The sequence below is a fragment of the Anomaloglossus baeobatrachus genome, chromosome 5, assembly GCF_048569485.1.
Source record: "Anomaloglossus baeobatrachus isolate aAnoBae1 chromosome 5, aAnoBae1.hap1, whole genome shotgun sequence".
NCBI lineage: Eukaryota > Metazoa > Chordata > Amphibia > Anura > Aromobatidae > Anomaloglossus > Anomaloglossus baeobatrachus.
The window spans coordinates 386,336,289-386,353,652 of NC_134357.1; the positions used below are offsets into that span (position 1 = coordinate 386,336,289).

General features: G+C 40.9%; 1 protein-coding gene across 17 annotated transcripts in view; it reads right to left on the reverse strand.

The window, feature by feature from the left end:
* SRCIN1 (SRC kinase signaling inhibitor 1) overlaps positions 1–17,364 on the reverse strand; it is a 728,586-nt gene that overhangs the window by 36,392 nt on the left and 674,830 nt on the right. For 13 of the 17 annotated variants that reach the window (XR_012754280.1, XR_012754279.1, XM_075350093.1 and 10 more), the window contains 3 exons: positions 13,309–13,461; positions 10,599–10,730; positions 8,710–8,790 (listed from right to left, as the gene is read on the reverse strand). Coding sequence is in view for 15 of the 17 variants with exons in the window: in XM_075350093.1 (XP_075206208.1) it covers positions 8,710–8,790; positions 10,599–10,730; positions 13,309–13,461 (366 nt within the window). In the remaining 2 variants the exon portion in view is untranslated. The remainder of the gene's footprint in view (positions 1–8,709; positions 8,791–10,598; positions 10,731–13,308; positions 13,462–17,364) is intronic. The other 4 variants (XM_075350098.1, XM_075350100.1, XM_075350095.1 and 1 more) reach the window with 2 other exon arrangements.

Sequence of the window (17,364 nt, forward strand, 5' to 3'; positions counted from 1 at the left end):
TAATTATATTTTTTTTATCCCTTTCCAAAAGTTGCCAAAAGGGACATTTCCAAAGCATATTCTTTAAATATGCATTTTCTACTCTACACCTTGGGCAAGTATTATCCCTATTTTAAGCAGAAACTTGGGGGTTCAGTGTAAAAGGTACAGTTATGGTAACCTTTGTGATTCACATAATGATAATTGTAGAGTAAGTACCATAATGGTTTCCACTGTCCATCCTCCAATTCTCCTACACTTTCTGCCCATCTATATTGAATTTGCATAGGATACTGTTTCAAATATTCTGCTATTAGACACCTATAGATACAGTCATATGAAAAAGTTTGGGCACCCCTATTAATGTTAACCTTTTTTCTTTATAACAATTTATAACAATTTGGGTTTTTGCAACATCTGTTTCAGTTTCATATATCTAATAACTGATGGACTGAGTAATATTTCTGGATTGAAATGAGGTTTATTGTACTAACAGAAAATGTGCAATCCGCATTTAAACAAAATTTGACCGGTGCAAAAGTATGGGCACCTCAACATAAAAGTGACATTAATATTTTGTAGATCCTCCTTTTGCAAAAATCACAGCCTCTAGTCGCTTCCTGTAGCTTTTAATGAGTTCCTGGATCCTGGATGAAGGTATATTTGACCATTCCTGTTTACAAAACAATTCCAAAAAATCCAAAGATCCAGCACTCATATAGTTTGAAAATTAGTGGTCCTTAAAATTAAGAAGGAGTAAGAAAGGAGGAAGAATGAAAGATGAAAAGAAAAAGGCAGAAAGAAAAGAAGAGAAAGAAGAAAAGGAAAGAAAGGGGGAGAAAGGGGGGGGGGGGGGGGGGGAAGGGGGGGAAAGGAAGAAAAAAGAAAAAAGAAAAGAGAGAAAAGAGTATATAACTATAAGTGTGGAGGGAATAGGAACATGGGAAACAGGAAAGAGGTTAAGGAATACCTATCCGATTGGACCATCTTCCAAACCACATTCAGCTTCTCTGCTAAAAAGAGAGGGGAAAAAAAGGAAAAATGAGTATAAGTAAGAAATACCTATAAAAAACTAGAAGTGTCAAAATCCCGATTCAGACCTTTCGGTTCTAATGTCTGAAGCGTAAAGATCCAATATGCCTCCCTCTGTTTTAGAATCTTAACCCTGTCACCTCCCCTTCTGTGTAAGGAAACCTGTTCTAAAACCTGAAACCTAAGCTGGCTTACACTGTGGCCCTGTTTATGGAAATGTAATGGGAGTGGTAGTGTCAATCTCTCACACCTTATTGTTGACTTATGTTGAGATATACGATCTTTTACTGACTGTGTCGTTTCTCCCACATATAGCAGGCCACAAGGACACTTAATAACGTAAACAACAAATGAGGTGTCACAAGTAAAAAAACCTTTTATTGGGTAACCCCGGCCACTGTAGGGATGTAAAACCTTATCTCCCTTCAATACGTTGTTACATTGAGGACAACTTAAACACGGGAAGGTGCCACGTCTTGGTGTTATAAAATGTGTCTGAATAGGACCCGTTAAACTGGTGCCCACATCGGCCCTTACCAATTTATTACCCAAATTCGAGGGACGTCTAAAACATGGGAGAAATGGTACTTTAAATTCCTCTATGTCTGGATATCCTTTTCGTAAAATTTCCCAATGACTTCTTATAAATTTGTGGATCTTATACGCAAAAGGATGATATGTATGTACAAATGCCAAGCGATTCTTTTTGATCTTATGTGGAGTTGTAATGTTATTAGTAATATCAGTATTCAAAACTTCCCTTGGATAACCTCTAGCCTCAAATTTGGACCTCATTTCCTGTAATCGAGTCTTTTTGACATCCTCCTGGCTAACTATCCTATGAACCCTTAGAAATTGTGATTTAGGGATAGAGTCTCTGGTGGCCTTGGGATGGCAGCTGTTATATAACAACAAATTATTCCTGTCCGTAGATTTTACAAATAAATCTGTCTGTAACCTACCGTCGCAACCTTTAGTAACCGTAGTATCAAGAAAATCAATCTTGAACAAGTCGTAATGAATAACAAACTGAAGCTCTGGCCATACCTCATTTATATGTTGATGGAATTCCATGATGGAGTCCAACGGGCCCCCCCAAACGCAAAACACGTCGTCTATGAATCTTCTCCAGCAAATACAGTGCTCCTTATAACCCTTATGAGTATATATAAATTTTTCTTCAAAATAAGACATGTATGCGTTAGCGTAGGGGGGTGCCACGTTGGACCCCATCGCGGTACCCTGTTTTTGGATATAAAAGGTATCCTGGAATAAGAAAAAATTCTCAGTTAAGACTATTTGTAAAAGATCCAGACAGCAATTTCGTACTTCAATAGAAACATCATTTTTCAACAACAAATCATGTACAGCTGTCATCCCCTTATGGTGCATTATAGATGTGTATAAACTCGTTACATCCCAAGTTATTAGGAAAGCATGAGATGGAATACTACCCAAATCTCTAATAACTCGTAAAAAGTGACCCGTATCCAAAATAAAGGATGGTGTAGTTTTGGTTAAGGGAGTAATAATCCTCTCCAAAAGTATAGCTAAGGGGGACAGAATAGAATCCGTGCCAGCCACTATCGGCCTTCCAGGTGGGTTGATCAAGGTTTTATGAATCTTGGGCAATACATAAAAGACCGGTATCATGGGATTCTGTTTTTGTAAGTAATCATAAGTTTTTTGGTCAATGACCCCCTTCTGTAGGTAGTGGCTGGACACAGTTCTAATTCTGTCACGTATTTTGTTGGTGGGATTATGGGATAATGCACCATATACCTCTCTGTCCTCTAAATGTCTCCGAATCTCCTGTAAATATGCAGACCGGTCCATAACCACCAGAGCCCCTCCCTTATCCGCTTGTTTGATAATAATCTCTTTGTCTTCTATAAGTGATATTAATGTTAATTTGTCCTTAGCAGAAAAATTGGAGGGACAGTGTAATGTTTTATTGGATACATCCTTGCAAAAGGAAGATACGTCTTTCTCTAATAATCCTATAAAGGTCTCAACTGGAGGATTATTTTTAGGTGGCATGAACATGCTCTTAACTTTAAGCCCTAACTCCTTGATATTAATAGGAGTACTTGTACTAGGAGGTTCTATTGGTCTCAAACCTGTAGTCAGGGGAGATGAGAAATGCGCCTTAATGCGCAAACTGCGATAAAATCTCAATAGGTCCATTTGTAACTGAAAATTATCATACCTATAAGATGGACAAAAAGATAAACCTCTTTGTAGTAGATTTACCTGGTCAGAGGAAAGATTAACCTAATGATCCTTATTATCTTCATAACATTGGTAAGTGCACTTATTTCTTTTCTTTGGTTTGGCTTTGGTTCTATACTATTTATGATGGGAACCTTTGATTAAATCTTAAGGGCATCTTCCTCTCCCCCCTTTTTGCACAGTACTCTGTTTCTATGACAGCAATTTATGTCCCATTTTTCCTTTACTTCATAGGACTTGTATTTGACAAATTGCAAAGCAAGAATCAGTTTTGTCCGTGATGCAGCTTTTTTCTTTCATAATTTTTCTTTCATAATTTTTCTATGTATGCCTATACATTTGTATGTATTTACAGATTTATATATATGGCCCAACACTCTGAGGTATCATCAGAGTTTATTTACTTTGGGATATAACATGTTATGAGCTTTATGCATGTATATTTAGTTACTTATGTTAATCATTACATTGATATATATCTTTTTTATTCTGTCACAGTGTGATCTGATGAAGGTCATTTGACCGAAATATCAAAAAAAGTACGCACACAATTGTTTGTTCCAATAAAGAATTGTTTCAATAAAGGACCACTAATTTTCAAACTATATGAGTGCTGGATCTTTGGATTTTTTGATTGAGGGGTTGGACCCTATCCAGGCACCATTAACTTGGTTGGAGTGCCGCACTGCTATATTATATTACAAAACAATTCCAGTTCAGTTAAGTTTGATGGTCGCCGAGCATGGACAGCACGCTTCAAATCATCCCACAGATTTTAAATGATATTCAGGTCTGGGGACTGGGATGGCCATCCCAGGACATTGTAATTGTTCCTCTGCATGAATGCCTGAGTAGATTTGGAGCGGTGTTTTGGATCATTGTCTTGCTGAAATATCCATCCCCTGCGTAACTTCAACTTCGTCACTGATTCTTGCACATTATTGTCAAGAATCTGCTGATACTGAGTTGAATCCATGTGACCCTCAACTTTAACAAGATTCCCGGTGCCGGCATTGGCCACACAGCCCCAAAGCATGATGGAATCTCCACCAAATTTTACAGTGGGTAGCAAGTGCTTTTCTTGGAATGCCGTGTTTTTTTGCCTCCATGCATAACGCCTTTTTGTATGACCAAACAACTCAATCTTTGTTTCATCAGTCCACAGGACCTTCTTCCAAAATGTAACTGGCTTGTCCAAATGTGCTTTTGCATACCTCAGGCGACTCTGTTTGTGGCGTGCTTGCAGAAACGGCTTCTTTCGCATCACTCTCCCATACAGATTTTCCTTGTGCAACGTGTGCTGTATTGTTGACTGATGCACATTGACACAATCTGCAGCAAGATGATGATGCAGGTCTTTGGAGGTGGTCTGTGGATTGTCCTTGACTGTTCTCACCATTCTTCTTCTCTGCCTTTCTGATATTTTTCTTGTCCTGCCACTTCTGGGCTTAACAAGAACTGTACCTGTGTTCTTCCATTTCCTTACTATGTTCCTCACAATGGAAACTGACAGTTTAAATCTCTGAGACAACTCTTTGTATCCTTCCCCTGAACAACTATGTTGAATAATCTTTGTTTTCAGATCATTTGAGAGTTGTTTTGAGGAGCCCATGATGCCACTCTTCATAGGAGATTCAATTAGGAGAACAACTTGCAAGTGGCCAGCACCTTAAATACCTTTTCTCATGATTGCATACACCTGTCTATGAAGTTCAAAGCTCAATGAGGTTACAAAACCAATTTAGTGTTTTAGTAAGTCAGTAAAAAGTAGTTAGGAGTGTTCAAATCAAGAAATTGATAAAGAGTGCCCATACTTTTGCACCGGTCAAATTTTGTTTAAATGCGGATTGCACATTTTCTGTTAGTACAATAAACCTCATTTCAATCCAGAAATATTACTCAGTCCATCAGTTATTACATATATGAAACAAATAGCTGTTGCAAAACCCCAAATTGTTATAAAGAAAAAAGGTTAACATTAATAGGGGTGCCCAAACTTTTTCATATGACTGTAAGAGAGATAAATACTTTAGAGGAACTTGCCTAAATCACAATAAAATAATTATTATCGACAATGATGTTTTGTGTCTTTGTGTGCTTATAAGCATGCCTGAATTGGAGATATTTTTAGAATTGATCACGTGTTAGGATAAAATCTGATCGGAGTTGTTCAAAGCTTTTTTTATATTAATACCCTTCCAGTCTCAGTCCATAACATTACTTAGTTTAGCTGGTTCGGGTAGATTGTGGTTATTCCTTAAGGGTGCTTTACATGCTGCGACATCTGCAGGTACGATGTTGTTCGTCGTTCCTGCGGCAGCACACATCGCTATGTGTGACACCGCAGGAACGACGAACATCTCCTTACCTGCATCCACCGGCAATGAGGAAGGAAGGAGGTGGGTGGCATGTTCCGGCTGCTCATCTCCGCCCCTTCTCTGCTATTGGGCGGCCGCTTAGTGACGCCGCAGTGACGTCGCTATGACGCCAAATGCACCTCCCCCTTGAAGGAGGGATTGTTCGGCGGTCACAGCGACGTCGCTTGACAAGGTATGTGCGTGTGACGCTGCCGTAGCGATAATGTTCGCTACATCAGCGATCACCACATTCGCACGAACGACGGGTGCTATTGTGCACGACATCGCTAGCAATCGCTAGTGATGTCGCAGCGTGTAAAGCACCCTTTAGGCCGGAGTCACACTTGTGAGTGACTTGCGCGTAACTCGTGCGAGTCTTGCATCGCATCACCTGTGCTGGGTCTTGACAGGAGCGGGTCAGCTGCATAGAAATACATGAAACTGATCCGCTCCTGTCCAGAGAGTGGCAGGCCGTGCTGAGTGATGCGATGCAAGACTCGCACAAGAAAAACCCAAGTCACTCGCAAGTGTGACTCCGGCCTTAAAAGGAGTATATTCAGTGTGTCCTTTAAAGGGAACCTGTCACCTGTAAAAACACTATTAGGCCTCTTTCAGATGTCAGTGATTCTGATACGTATGTGCTAGTTTTTATACGTACAAGAATTACTGATTATAATCAATGGGTCTGCACATGCATCAGTGATTTTTCATTGACCGTGTCTCCATGCGGCATACACGCGTGTCTGTGATTGCTGCACGGAGACATGTCCGTTTTTTTCTGGCATCACTGATGTCCTACGGACCACACTATGGTGAGATCTGTGAAACACGTTCCAGAAAAACACTGACATTGAAAATAATAAACATTTTTAACTCATCTTCTCCAGCGCTGCTTGTTTCCGGCCTCTACTGCCTCTGCTCCAGAGCTGGCTCATTACTGCATGCATATTCATGAATGCAGGAACAGCCCACCCGGAAGTAGCTCCAGCGGAGGTCAGCACCGGCCGCAAACATAGCAGAGCCAGAGAGTTCAGCACCACGGACTGCAGAAGCGGGGACAGATGAGTTTATCTCCATGTGTAATCACGGATGACGGATCACGTCTCACGGATGGCACATGGACAAACCACGTGTCGTGAATCACGGAACATGGAGGGACATATGCATTTTTTTACATGCCTTAACCTTTCGATATGGGGTTAATCTGCAAGTTAATAGCATTTGCATCCTGCCTAGCGCCTACTCATTAAACCCCGTTGCCTTGAGGAAATTAACTTTATTCTTACTGGCAGCATTCAGGTTTCAGTCATAGAGGCGGCGATAGCATGGGTCCAGTCACCGCTCTGTGTGTAGAGATCATGTGGCTGTAAACACCCCCCCACACAGACTGACAGCCTCCTCTAATGCTAAGTGCCTGTCAATCAGTGTGGGGGGCAACCACTGCTGTTGATCTCCATACACACTGAACCTGCACCGGCTCCGCTCCTGTGACTGAAACCTGAACACTGCTAGAAGGAATAAAGTTAATTTCCTCTCGGCAACAGGGTTTAACGGGTGGGTCACGGGCAGCTTTCAAACACTGTTAACCTGCAAATTAACCCCATATCTGCAGATTAAATGTGTTTTTACAGGTGACAGGTTACCTTTAATTCCCATTAACCCCTTTCCTTCAAAGGACACTTTGGCCTTTTTTCACTCCTGATCCCAGCCTCTAACATACATGTATTCTCAATAATTAGCCTACCAGCGATATCTAAATTTGTTGCCTGCCCGCATCCTCTTAATTGTTGGATTTGAGATGCCAAAAGATAAATCCATGTATTGAGTATTCCTAGCCCTCCAGAAGTTTTATAATTTTGTAAATACTACAATTTTTTTCTTGCTTGTTTTTTTTTTTCCAAAGGAGAGATCTAAATATTCCCTGAATTTCACTACCTCATAAGCATCCATACGGGAGCATTTTAGAGAATATACAACAGTTATTGCATCAGTATCATCTTTATTAAATTAAATTATTTTTTTATGAATTTATCCAGTAAGGAGTTTAGGTTACTGGGGACTTACATTTAAAGTACCACTCCAGAGCTGAAATAAAAGAAATGGTGGAGTGGTGCTTTAAAACATTCAAGTTTCAGGTTTATTAACTCTTTGGATTCACTAACAGCATTGTACCATAGCTATTCAATTATAAAATGAATCATCAAATATACAATTTGCCTAATAATTCTGCACACAGTTTACACACTGGAAAAATGAATCATCAAATATACAATTTGCCCAATAATTCTGCACACAGTTTATACATTGGATAAAATAAGAAAACTGAAATATTGCAGACATATGTTGAACCCCAACCAATGTTAATTCAGATAATATAATAAAACGTTAATAACTCAAAGATGGCCATACACCTTCCATAGCTGTTGGCCAAATGCTCGCCAGCTATTCCTCCCCCCTTGCACATGCACGCTCTGTTCGGCAGAGCATGCATATGCTTTTAGTGGGGAGAGGGAAGTAAGCTGCTGCTAAACATCTCCGGTGGTGGCTTACATTCCCTGCAAACAAAATTATTGGGCGTAGAACATCCCCCCTCCTTTCCCTGACACGATCTGTCGGGGGTGAGTCGGGAGGCCCCTATACACAGACGTATCACTGATATTTATGATGGCCTTAATGCATGCAGTATTGATAACACTTCTTTTAATCTTTGATTGTAGATAAAACGACTAAAAGAATGAAATGCCCGGAGGCTTGTCGATTTTAAAATTTTACTTTCAAATATTTGAAAATTCTTGCTATTTCATGTTTTGTTCATGTTTTCTCTAGCCATTTCTGAGCTGCATATGACTCCCAACCATCACTAATCACCATCACCAACTCTAGGGGTGAGGACAAGCCAAGCTTATAGTCATAGGTCATCCTATCAGACTATTCAAGATCGCTGTAAAGAACATACAGGATTTATTTTTTAGCATAAAAAAAAAATGTTATTTTTGGATAGTTATATTATACAGTTTTAACATTTGTTTTTTATTGCCCAAAATGTCTTTATATTTTGCTTTTTGAAATGATCAAAATCCATTGAAAGATCATCAGTTCTGCAGCTTACCTGGATCTGAGGAGACAGTGACACTGTGGACTCCACAGATGGAGGCTTGACCACGTCATCTTTGGGAAAAGTATCTCCAGCCTAGCAGGACATGATGGCAATGTTCAACGATCATCAGCATGTGTCTCATCGTTCTTATTAAGTGCACAAAAAGTGAGTATTGGCTGACAGATCCAACAAGGTAGAAAGGAAAAGGTGAGAGCAGCGTCATAATGCTGGAAGGATAGAAGGAGGTTGAAAGATGGAGGAAGGTCTTTCTGTACTCAGAAGAAATGAAGAGCCGTGAAAATCTTGAGATTTCTTGTGTTGTTTTTTAATTTATAGAGAGGTACTGGTGTCCACAATTGTACAAATGGACAAGGAGAAGATGCAAGATGAATGCAACCAAAAAAGTGGAAGGTCCAAGGGGAGTGAGCAGGCTGGTTTGTCTTCCTAGATAGGTTCTATGTTAGTTTACAAAGATCTAGGAGTGGAGAAGACATTATGGCGACAGAGGAATCACTCTGGATGTGCTGCATGTGACAGTATCAATGTGGCCATGCTAAGCAGGAAACCTGATCTTCAGCATTCACCATCTCATGTCTACATACAAGGCATTTAGAAGACTATAGCACTTTGATACTCTTTATTAACCCCTTTACGTTCATGGTATCTTTTGCAATAAAGCTCATGTATTATAGAATATATATATTTACAAGTCACTCAACTTCCTAAATTTGCATGGCACAATAAAGTATAAAGATCCCACACACTTATCTACATTACAGGGTCATTAAACCCAAATAGGTCAAACGAGAGATGAAGCATGGCGCCACCTGTGACATACGACAGCCCTCTACGACTTACCCTTATCAAGGTCTCCTATAATTAGAGGTAATAACTAGAAGGGTGATTTCTTGTGATCCCTCCTATCAACTAAAAGCAGCTAAACTTTAAAGAGGATCTGTCAGTTCTCATGACATTTCTGTTTTATAATTGATTGCATTCCATATAAAAATTCGGCAGCATCTTTTCTCACAGTGTATTGTTCCTCTGTGATTCCTCTTAGAAATTCTAAATATATTGTCAACTGTGAGCTCCTTGTTGGAGTCATGTACCTTCACACTCGAGTATTGACCAATCAGTGCTAGCTGTATCAGAATATGAAGGAACACACCCCTTTGAAAAGTGGAATGGTAACACCCATTTGTCAAATTATTCTTATATTTCAGGGAGGAACAGCAAAAGAATGGCACGCTGCAAAACTTTACGAAAATATACTCCAGAATGCCTATTTTACTGAGAATGCCTTATATTACTAGAGCAGTCTTCAATAGTTTTTGTTCTCCCAGGAATGAGATGAGGGTAGCTTGAGGACACTAACTAGGGGGAATCTCTAGAAGCCTCTACATAATATGGTGAAATGAGCATTGTAAATACACAGTGCTATATAATATGATTGCAATATGTTAAGAGTATAAAAACCTTGATGGAAGTGCTTCTTTAAGGATCTATTATATTATTGTAACAGTTGACTACGAATTCTGATTATTAATAAAACAGTAATGCTTTCCCTTAAACATGTAAGACATACACAGTAGTGCAAATATTAATTTAAGTTTGTAATACTTTGTTCATGCCAGATATCACCAGTTATGCCAGCTGCCATTAAGCAGCCACAGACATGCAGCTAACATGATCCCCGTGCCTGCTCTGGAGATGTGCGGATGAGTGACAGGCAGCTTGGCTTCTATTAGTTGTTGGAATATGTTACTGTCAGTGGAGTGAGGGAGAGAGGAGGTGAGGCATTAGTTGGTTAACAAAGACTTAAAGAGAAGGTAGAGTGAAGGATTAGACTGTGAGAAGTGCACAGCAGACCGGGCCAAGGTGCCCAGAACGCAAGCTGTTACCTTCCATCCTCCATGTTCTATGGTGGCCTCATTAGACCACAGATGTGCTGGACGTGGCACCGAATGGGATGCCGTTGAGAGCTCAGAATGGAACTGAGGTATTAAGAGGGACCCAGAACTTCTCTGAAACACCTGGGAAGTCAAAATACAGCACGATGGGAGAAAGAAACCAAACACCAAAACTGTGCTGAATCACACACGAGAGTGTGTATATACATATATAAATTTACATGGACCCCTGTCCTACTGAGTAATAGCAGAGTTCATAAGTTCTGTTGCACCATAAGCATTTACGTAGCTACACTTCAGACAAAACTTGGTCAAACCTATTATGTCGGGATCAGGTGACAGTCTAATGTGTATGGGGGTCTCCCGACTCGCACATGCTGACATCAACATGCCTGATCTTTTGCTCCCATGAGGGTTTGGCAATGACTTATCTCCCTCTCCCCTTTGAAATATTTGATAAACTGCTGCTATGATCTACCATATTCCTCTGTAATATTCACACTTCAGTTCTCCACAATTTGCTTATGAGGAGCAAAACTTCTTAGAAACACTGGACAGTTTTTTGCAATACGTGATATACACTACATAGCAAAAATTTACAATAAGGTCTATCTCTTTTGCTACAGAACAGACTTTCCTTAAATATAAAGCATGCTGACAAATATTAGGTAATGTCAGAAATAAACCATGTATGAGGAGGAAACACCTAGCTTTATACCTGCTGATGTATGAACATGTGAATATTATTAAGCAGGAAGATATGATGTTAGTAATGAAGTTGTCAATTAATATTAATTACGAATCTTATAGCGCTGATTTGGCATAAGCAGATAAAGCACTACTTATCTATAGCTGTCATTAAAGGAAAAATAAAAGGCGATGCTCACTGCCCCCCAAAATCATTACTTGCTTACAATACAGGGGTGTTGCACTCCATTGGTGCACTAATCAGTACACAGACAATGTAAGCATTTATTTTACCACCTCCTTTATACCATTTTGCTCACTAGTTCTATTCTACTTTCAATAATGAAAAGGGGCCATTACACAGCAGTGCCATTACGGATAATAGTTAAACAGACCATTGGGGAACTGCAGTCTCAGATGGGGTTCTCCAAAGTCCCCCAGTTTGTAGTTCTTATGACCTGTGTTCACTCTTCCATTGACGACCATCTATTCACATATGGTACTACAATCTTACTAAAGAGATTAATTTTCGTACTATAACAAAGTCAAGACATATCTGTTTTGAGAAAAGACTTCTCCCTTAAGGGAAGATTGTTTAAAAAAATAAACTGTGCTTTACCTACCCTTCTTGGGTCCAGCACTAAAGGGGGCTTTACATGCATCTGGTGAAAGCACCCGCCCCCCGTCGTTTGTACGTCATGGGCAAATCGCTGCCTGTAACGTACAACATCTCTAGGACCCATCACACAGACTTACCTGCCTAGCGACATCGCTGTGGCCGGCGAACCGCCTCCTTTCTAAGGGGGGCGGTTTATGCGGCATCACTAAGCAGCCGCCCAATAGAAGTGGAGGGGCGAAGATGAGTGGCTGTAACATCCTGTCCACCTCCTTCCTTCCTCATTGCCGGTGGCCGCAGGTAAGCTGTAGCTCGTTGTTCCTGAAGTGTCACACATAGCGATGTGTGCTGCCTCAGGAACGACGAACAACCTGCGTCCTCAACAATCAACGATTTTATGAAAATGAACAACGTGTCAACGATGAACAATTTGGTATTTTCCATCGTTAACGGCCATTCATTGGTGTCACACACAACGACGTCGCTAACGATGCCGGATGTGCGTCACGGAATCCGTGACCCCGGCGATATATCGTTAGATACGTCGTTGCGTGTAACAGGGCCTTAAATCCTCACCATTGCGCTCAGTGTCTGCTATTATCAGCAGCGATGCAGCCAATAACAGGCAGCGGGAGATGGAGTCAGCGCTGGACCAAGGGAGGGTGAGTAAAGAACAGTTTGTTTCTTTTTACAAACAAAACCAGAAAACCCCTTTAATGCTAATATAGACAAGGTAAATATCTAAAAAATATTAGCTTACACAAAAAAAGAGCAATTAAATTTGGATGTTTTCTCTTTCTTTTTTTTGAAGAGTGTTACAAATTAAAAAAAAAATATTGGGAGCGCTCGCCATGTTGGAAGCAAATCTTAGGAGACACATTGTCAGTGAAAGGTATTGGTAACATGACATTATTAAAGCAAATTCAATGGTTCCTAGAGGAGAAAAAGTTGCAAGCCACCTTACAACCATCAGAAAATATTCGACAATATCTCTGGCTACTAAAGCTGCATTTCCCTAAACTAATGACGGGCCAGCGTGACGTGTGACAACCAAATAAAGAGTCCTAGAGAAATACCTGGACCCGGTTGAATGGGTTGTAATTTTTTAGCAGAGAAAGAGTCTGTGGAATTACAGCCTTAATATCTGTTACATCCTGGGAATGTGGGAGAAGATATCACGGCAATCAGAGGTCATCACATAAATTAGGATTTAGTGGTTGGTTGACAATTTAGGGTAAAAACAAGGTTGATGTCCATAAAACAAAAAAAAAAAAAGAGGAGAAGCAAAAATCTCTCTAACTGTAATATACATACAGAATAAAACCTTGGAGATGGTAATGGTAATGTGCCTGGGAGTATATAGGAAGACATTTGGATGATCGTTCACACAATTCTCACCTCTAGCTCTGCAATAATTCGATCTTCATCATCATCATCTTTGATGCCGGAGGCCATGATCGGTGGGGTGGATGCTGGGCGAACCACTTCAGAAACAGTTCTACGAAGCTTCACCTGAGGTTTCTGGCTTTCCAGTTCCTCAGAGTCGGATTTCTGAAACATGGGCAAAAATAATCTTTTTTTAAAATCAGATACATTTTTATTAAACATTTTCTAATATACAAAAAGAGAAAAGAAAACCTACCAATATAAAATTCAACATAATTCCCATCCTCCCCTCCTACCCCCACCCACCTTTAACCCCTTCAGCCCCAAGCCTATTTTGACCCTAAAGCCATTTTTTGCAATTTTGACCAGTATCACTTTATGAGGTTATAACTCTGGAACGCTTCAACGGATCTCGGTGATTCTGAGACTGTTTTCTCATGACATATTGGGCTTCATGTTAGTGGTAAATTTAGGCCGATATTTTTTGCGTTTCTTTGTGAAAAAAACGGAAATTTCGCGAAAATTTTGAAAATTTTGTAATTTTCAAACTTTTAATTTTTATGCTCTAAAACCAACGAGACATATGACACAAAATAATTAATAAATAACATTTCCCACAGGTCTACTTTACATCAGAATAATTTGGGGAAAAAAAAAAATAAATTTAAGGAAGTTATAGGGCAGTGACGGCGAACCTATGGCACGCGTGTCCTTGCCTCAGGCAGAATCGTACTGCCGTTTTGAATTGCTGGCGCGCTAGCGCTAGCAGTTCAAAGTTGTGACTGTCAGATCGGAGGAGACATTGCTCCTCCCGCTGACACCCCCAGCAGCGTCGTTAAGCCCGACAGTCGCATACCGTGATGTGAAAGCCGCTGCCTCAGGCAGAATCGTACTGCCGCTTTAAATTGCTGGCGCACTAGCGCTAGCAGTTCAAAGTTGTGACTGTCAGATATGAGGGGACATTGCTCCTCCCGCTGACACCCCCCCCCCGCAGCGTCATTAAGCCCGACACGGTCTCATACCTTGATGTGACGGCGCCGGCGTCATCACGTTTTGTGGCCGCGGCAGTGCGGGAATAGAGAAGACTTGAGGAGACCAGGAGCGAGCAGCGGTGAAGTGGGAGTAGGAAGGTGAGTAGTACGATTTTTTTTTTACTAGAGGCGACTAAAAAGTAACAAAAACTATGAGTGGGCACAGTATTATATGTATCTGGATGGGCACAGTATTATATGCATCTGGATGGGCACAGTATTATATGCATCTGGATGAGCACAGTATTATATGTATCTGGATGGGCACAGTATTATATGTATCTGGATGGGCACAGTATTATATGCATCTGGATGGGCACAGTATTATATGCATCTGGATGAGCACAGTATTATATGTATCTGGATGGGCACAGTATTATATGTATCTGGATGGGCACAGTATTATTTGCATCTGGATGGGGCACAGTATTATTTGCATCTGGATGGGGCACAGTATTATATGCATCTGGATGAGGCACAGTATTATATGTATCTGGATGGGGCACAGTATTATATGTATCTGGATGGGCACAGTATTATATGCATCTGGATGAGGCACAGTATTATATGTATCTGGATGGGGCACAGTATTATATGTATCTGGATAGGCACAGTATTATATGTATCTGGATGGGGCACAGTATTATATGTATCTGGATGGGCACAGTATTATATGCATCTGGATGAGGCACAGTATTATATGTATCTGGATGGGCACAGTATTATATGTATCTGGATGGGCACAGTATTATATGTATCTGGATGGGCACAGTATTATATGTATCTGGATGGGCACAGTATTATATGTATCTGGATGGGGCACAGTATTATATGTATCTGGATGGGCACAGTATTATATGTATCTGGATGGGCACAGTATTATATGTATCTGGATGGGCACAGTATTATATGCATCTGAATGGGCACAGTATTATATGTATCTGGATGGGGCACAGTATTATATGTATCTGGATGGGGCACAATATTATATGTATCTGGATGGGGCACAATATTATATGTATCTGGATGGGGCACAGTATTATATGTATCTGGATGGGCACAGTATTATATGTATCTGGATGGGGCACAGTATTATATGTATTTGGATGAGGCACAGTATTATATGTATCTGGATGGGCACAGTATTATATGTATTTGGATGGGCACAGTATTATATGTATCTGGATGGGGCACAGTATTATATGTATCTGGATGGGGCACAGTATTATATGTATCTGGATGGGGCACAGTATTATATGTATCTGGATGGGGCACAGTATTATATGCATCTGGATGGGCACAGTATTATATGTATCTGGATGGGGCACAGTATTATATGTATCTGGATGGGGCACAGTATTATATGTATCTGGATGGGGCACAGTATTATATGTATCTGGATGGGCACAGTATTATATGTATCTGGATGGGCACAGTATTATATGTATCTGGATGGGCACAGTATTATATGTATCTGGATGGGGCACAGTATTATATGTATCTGGATGGGCACAGTATTATATGTATCTGGATGGGGCACAGTATTATATGTATCTGGATGGGCACAGTATTATATGTATCTGGATGGGGCACAGTATTATATGTATCTGGATGGGGCACAGTATTATATGTATCTGGATGAGGCACAGTATTATATGTATCTGGATGGGGCACAGTATTATATGTATCTGGATGAGGCACAGTATTATATGTATCTGGATGAGGCACAGTATTATATGTATCTGGATGGGGCACAGTATTATATGTATCTGGATGAGGCACAGTATTATATGTATCTGGATGGGGCACAGTATTATATGTATCTGGATGGGCACAGTATTATATGTATCTGGATGGGGCACAGTATTATATGTATCTGGATGGGCACAGTATTATATGTATCTGGATGAGGCACAGTATTATATGTATCTGGATGGGGCACAGTATTATATGTATCTGGATGAGGCACAGTATTATATGTATCTGGATGGGGCACAGTATTATATGTATCTGGATGAGGCACAGTATTATATGTATCTGGATGAGGCACAGTATTATATGTATCTGGATGAGGCACAGTATTATATGTATCTGGATGGGGCACAGTATTATATGTATCTGGATGAGGCACAGTATTATATGTATCTGGATGGGGCACAGTATTATATGTATCTGGATGAGGCACAGTATTACAAGGATCTGGGTGGGGCACAGTACTAGATGGAGAGTATCAGGATGGGAACATTACATGTGCTGTAGATGTGGAGTGGGGTGGGGCTGTGGAACCAGTCTTATTGGAGAGGTGGTGAACACAGTAATTAAAAGTTAAAGTGCACCTGTCACACGTTTGGCGGCTGTTGGCAATCTTAGCACCCGGACCGCCAGCGAAACTTTTGACATTTCTTTGACAGGTACAATTTAAGTTATATATATTTTTCTTTTGTCAAATGTGGAGCTGCAGCCAATATATATTTTTTCAGTTCACAGTGAAGCTTTCCGAGCCAGCCAGCTTTTCAAAGCCAGCCAGCTTTTCCAAGCCAGACAGCTTTTCCAAGCCAGCCCAGCCAGCTTTCCGAGCCAGCCAGCTTTTCCGAGCCAGCCCATCCAGCTTTTCTGAGCCAGCCAGCCTGGTTTTCCAAGCCAGACAGCTTTTCCAAGCCAGCCCAGCCAGCTTTCCGAGCCAGCCAGCCTGCTTTTCCAAGCCAGACAGCTTTTCCAAGCCAGCCCAGCCAGCTTTCCGAGCCAGCCAGCCTGCTTTTCCAAGCCAGACAGCTTTTCCAAGCCAGCCCAGCCAGCTTTCCGAGCCAGCCAGCTTTTCCGAGCCAGCCAGCTTTTCCGAGCCAGCCAGCTTTTCCGAGCCAGCCAGCTTTTCAAATCCAGCAAGCTTTTCAAAGCCAGCAAGCTTTTCAAAGCCAGTTTATCCAGCTTCTCCGAGCCAGCCCATCCAGCTTTTCCAAGCCAGCCAGCTTTTCCAAGCTAGCCCAGCCAGCTTTCCGAGCCAGCCAGCTTCTCCGAGACAGCCAGCTTTTCTGAGACA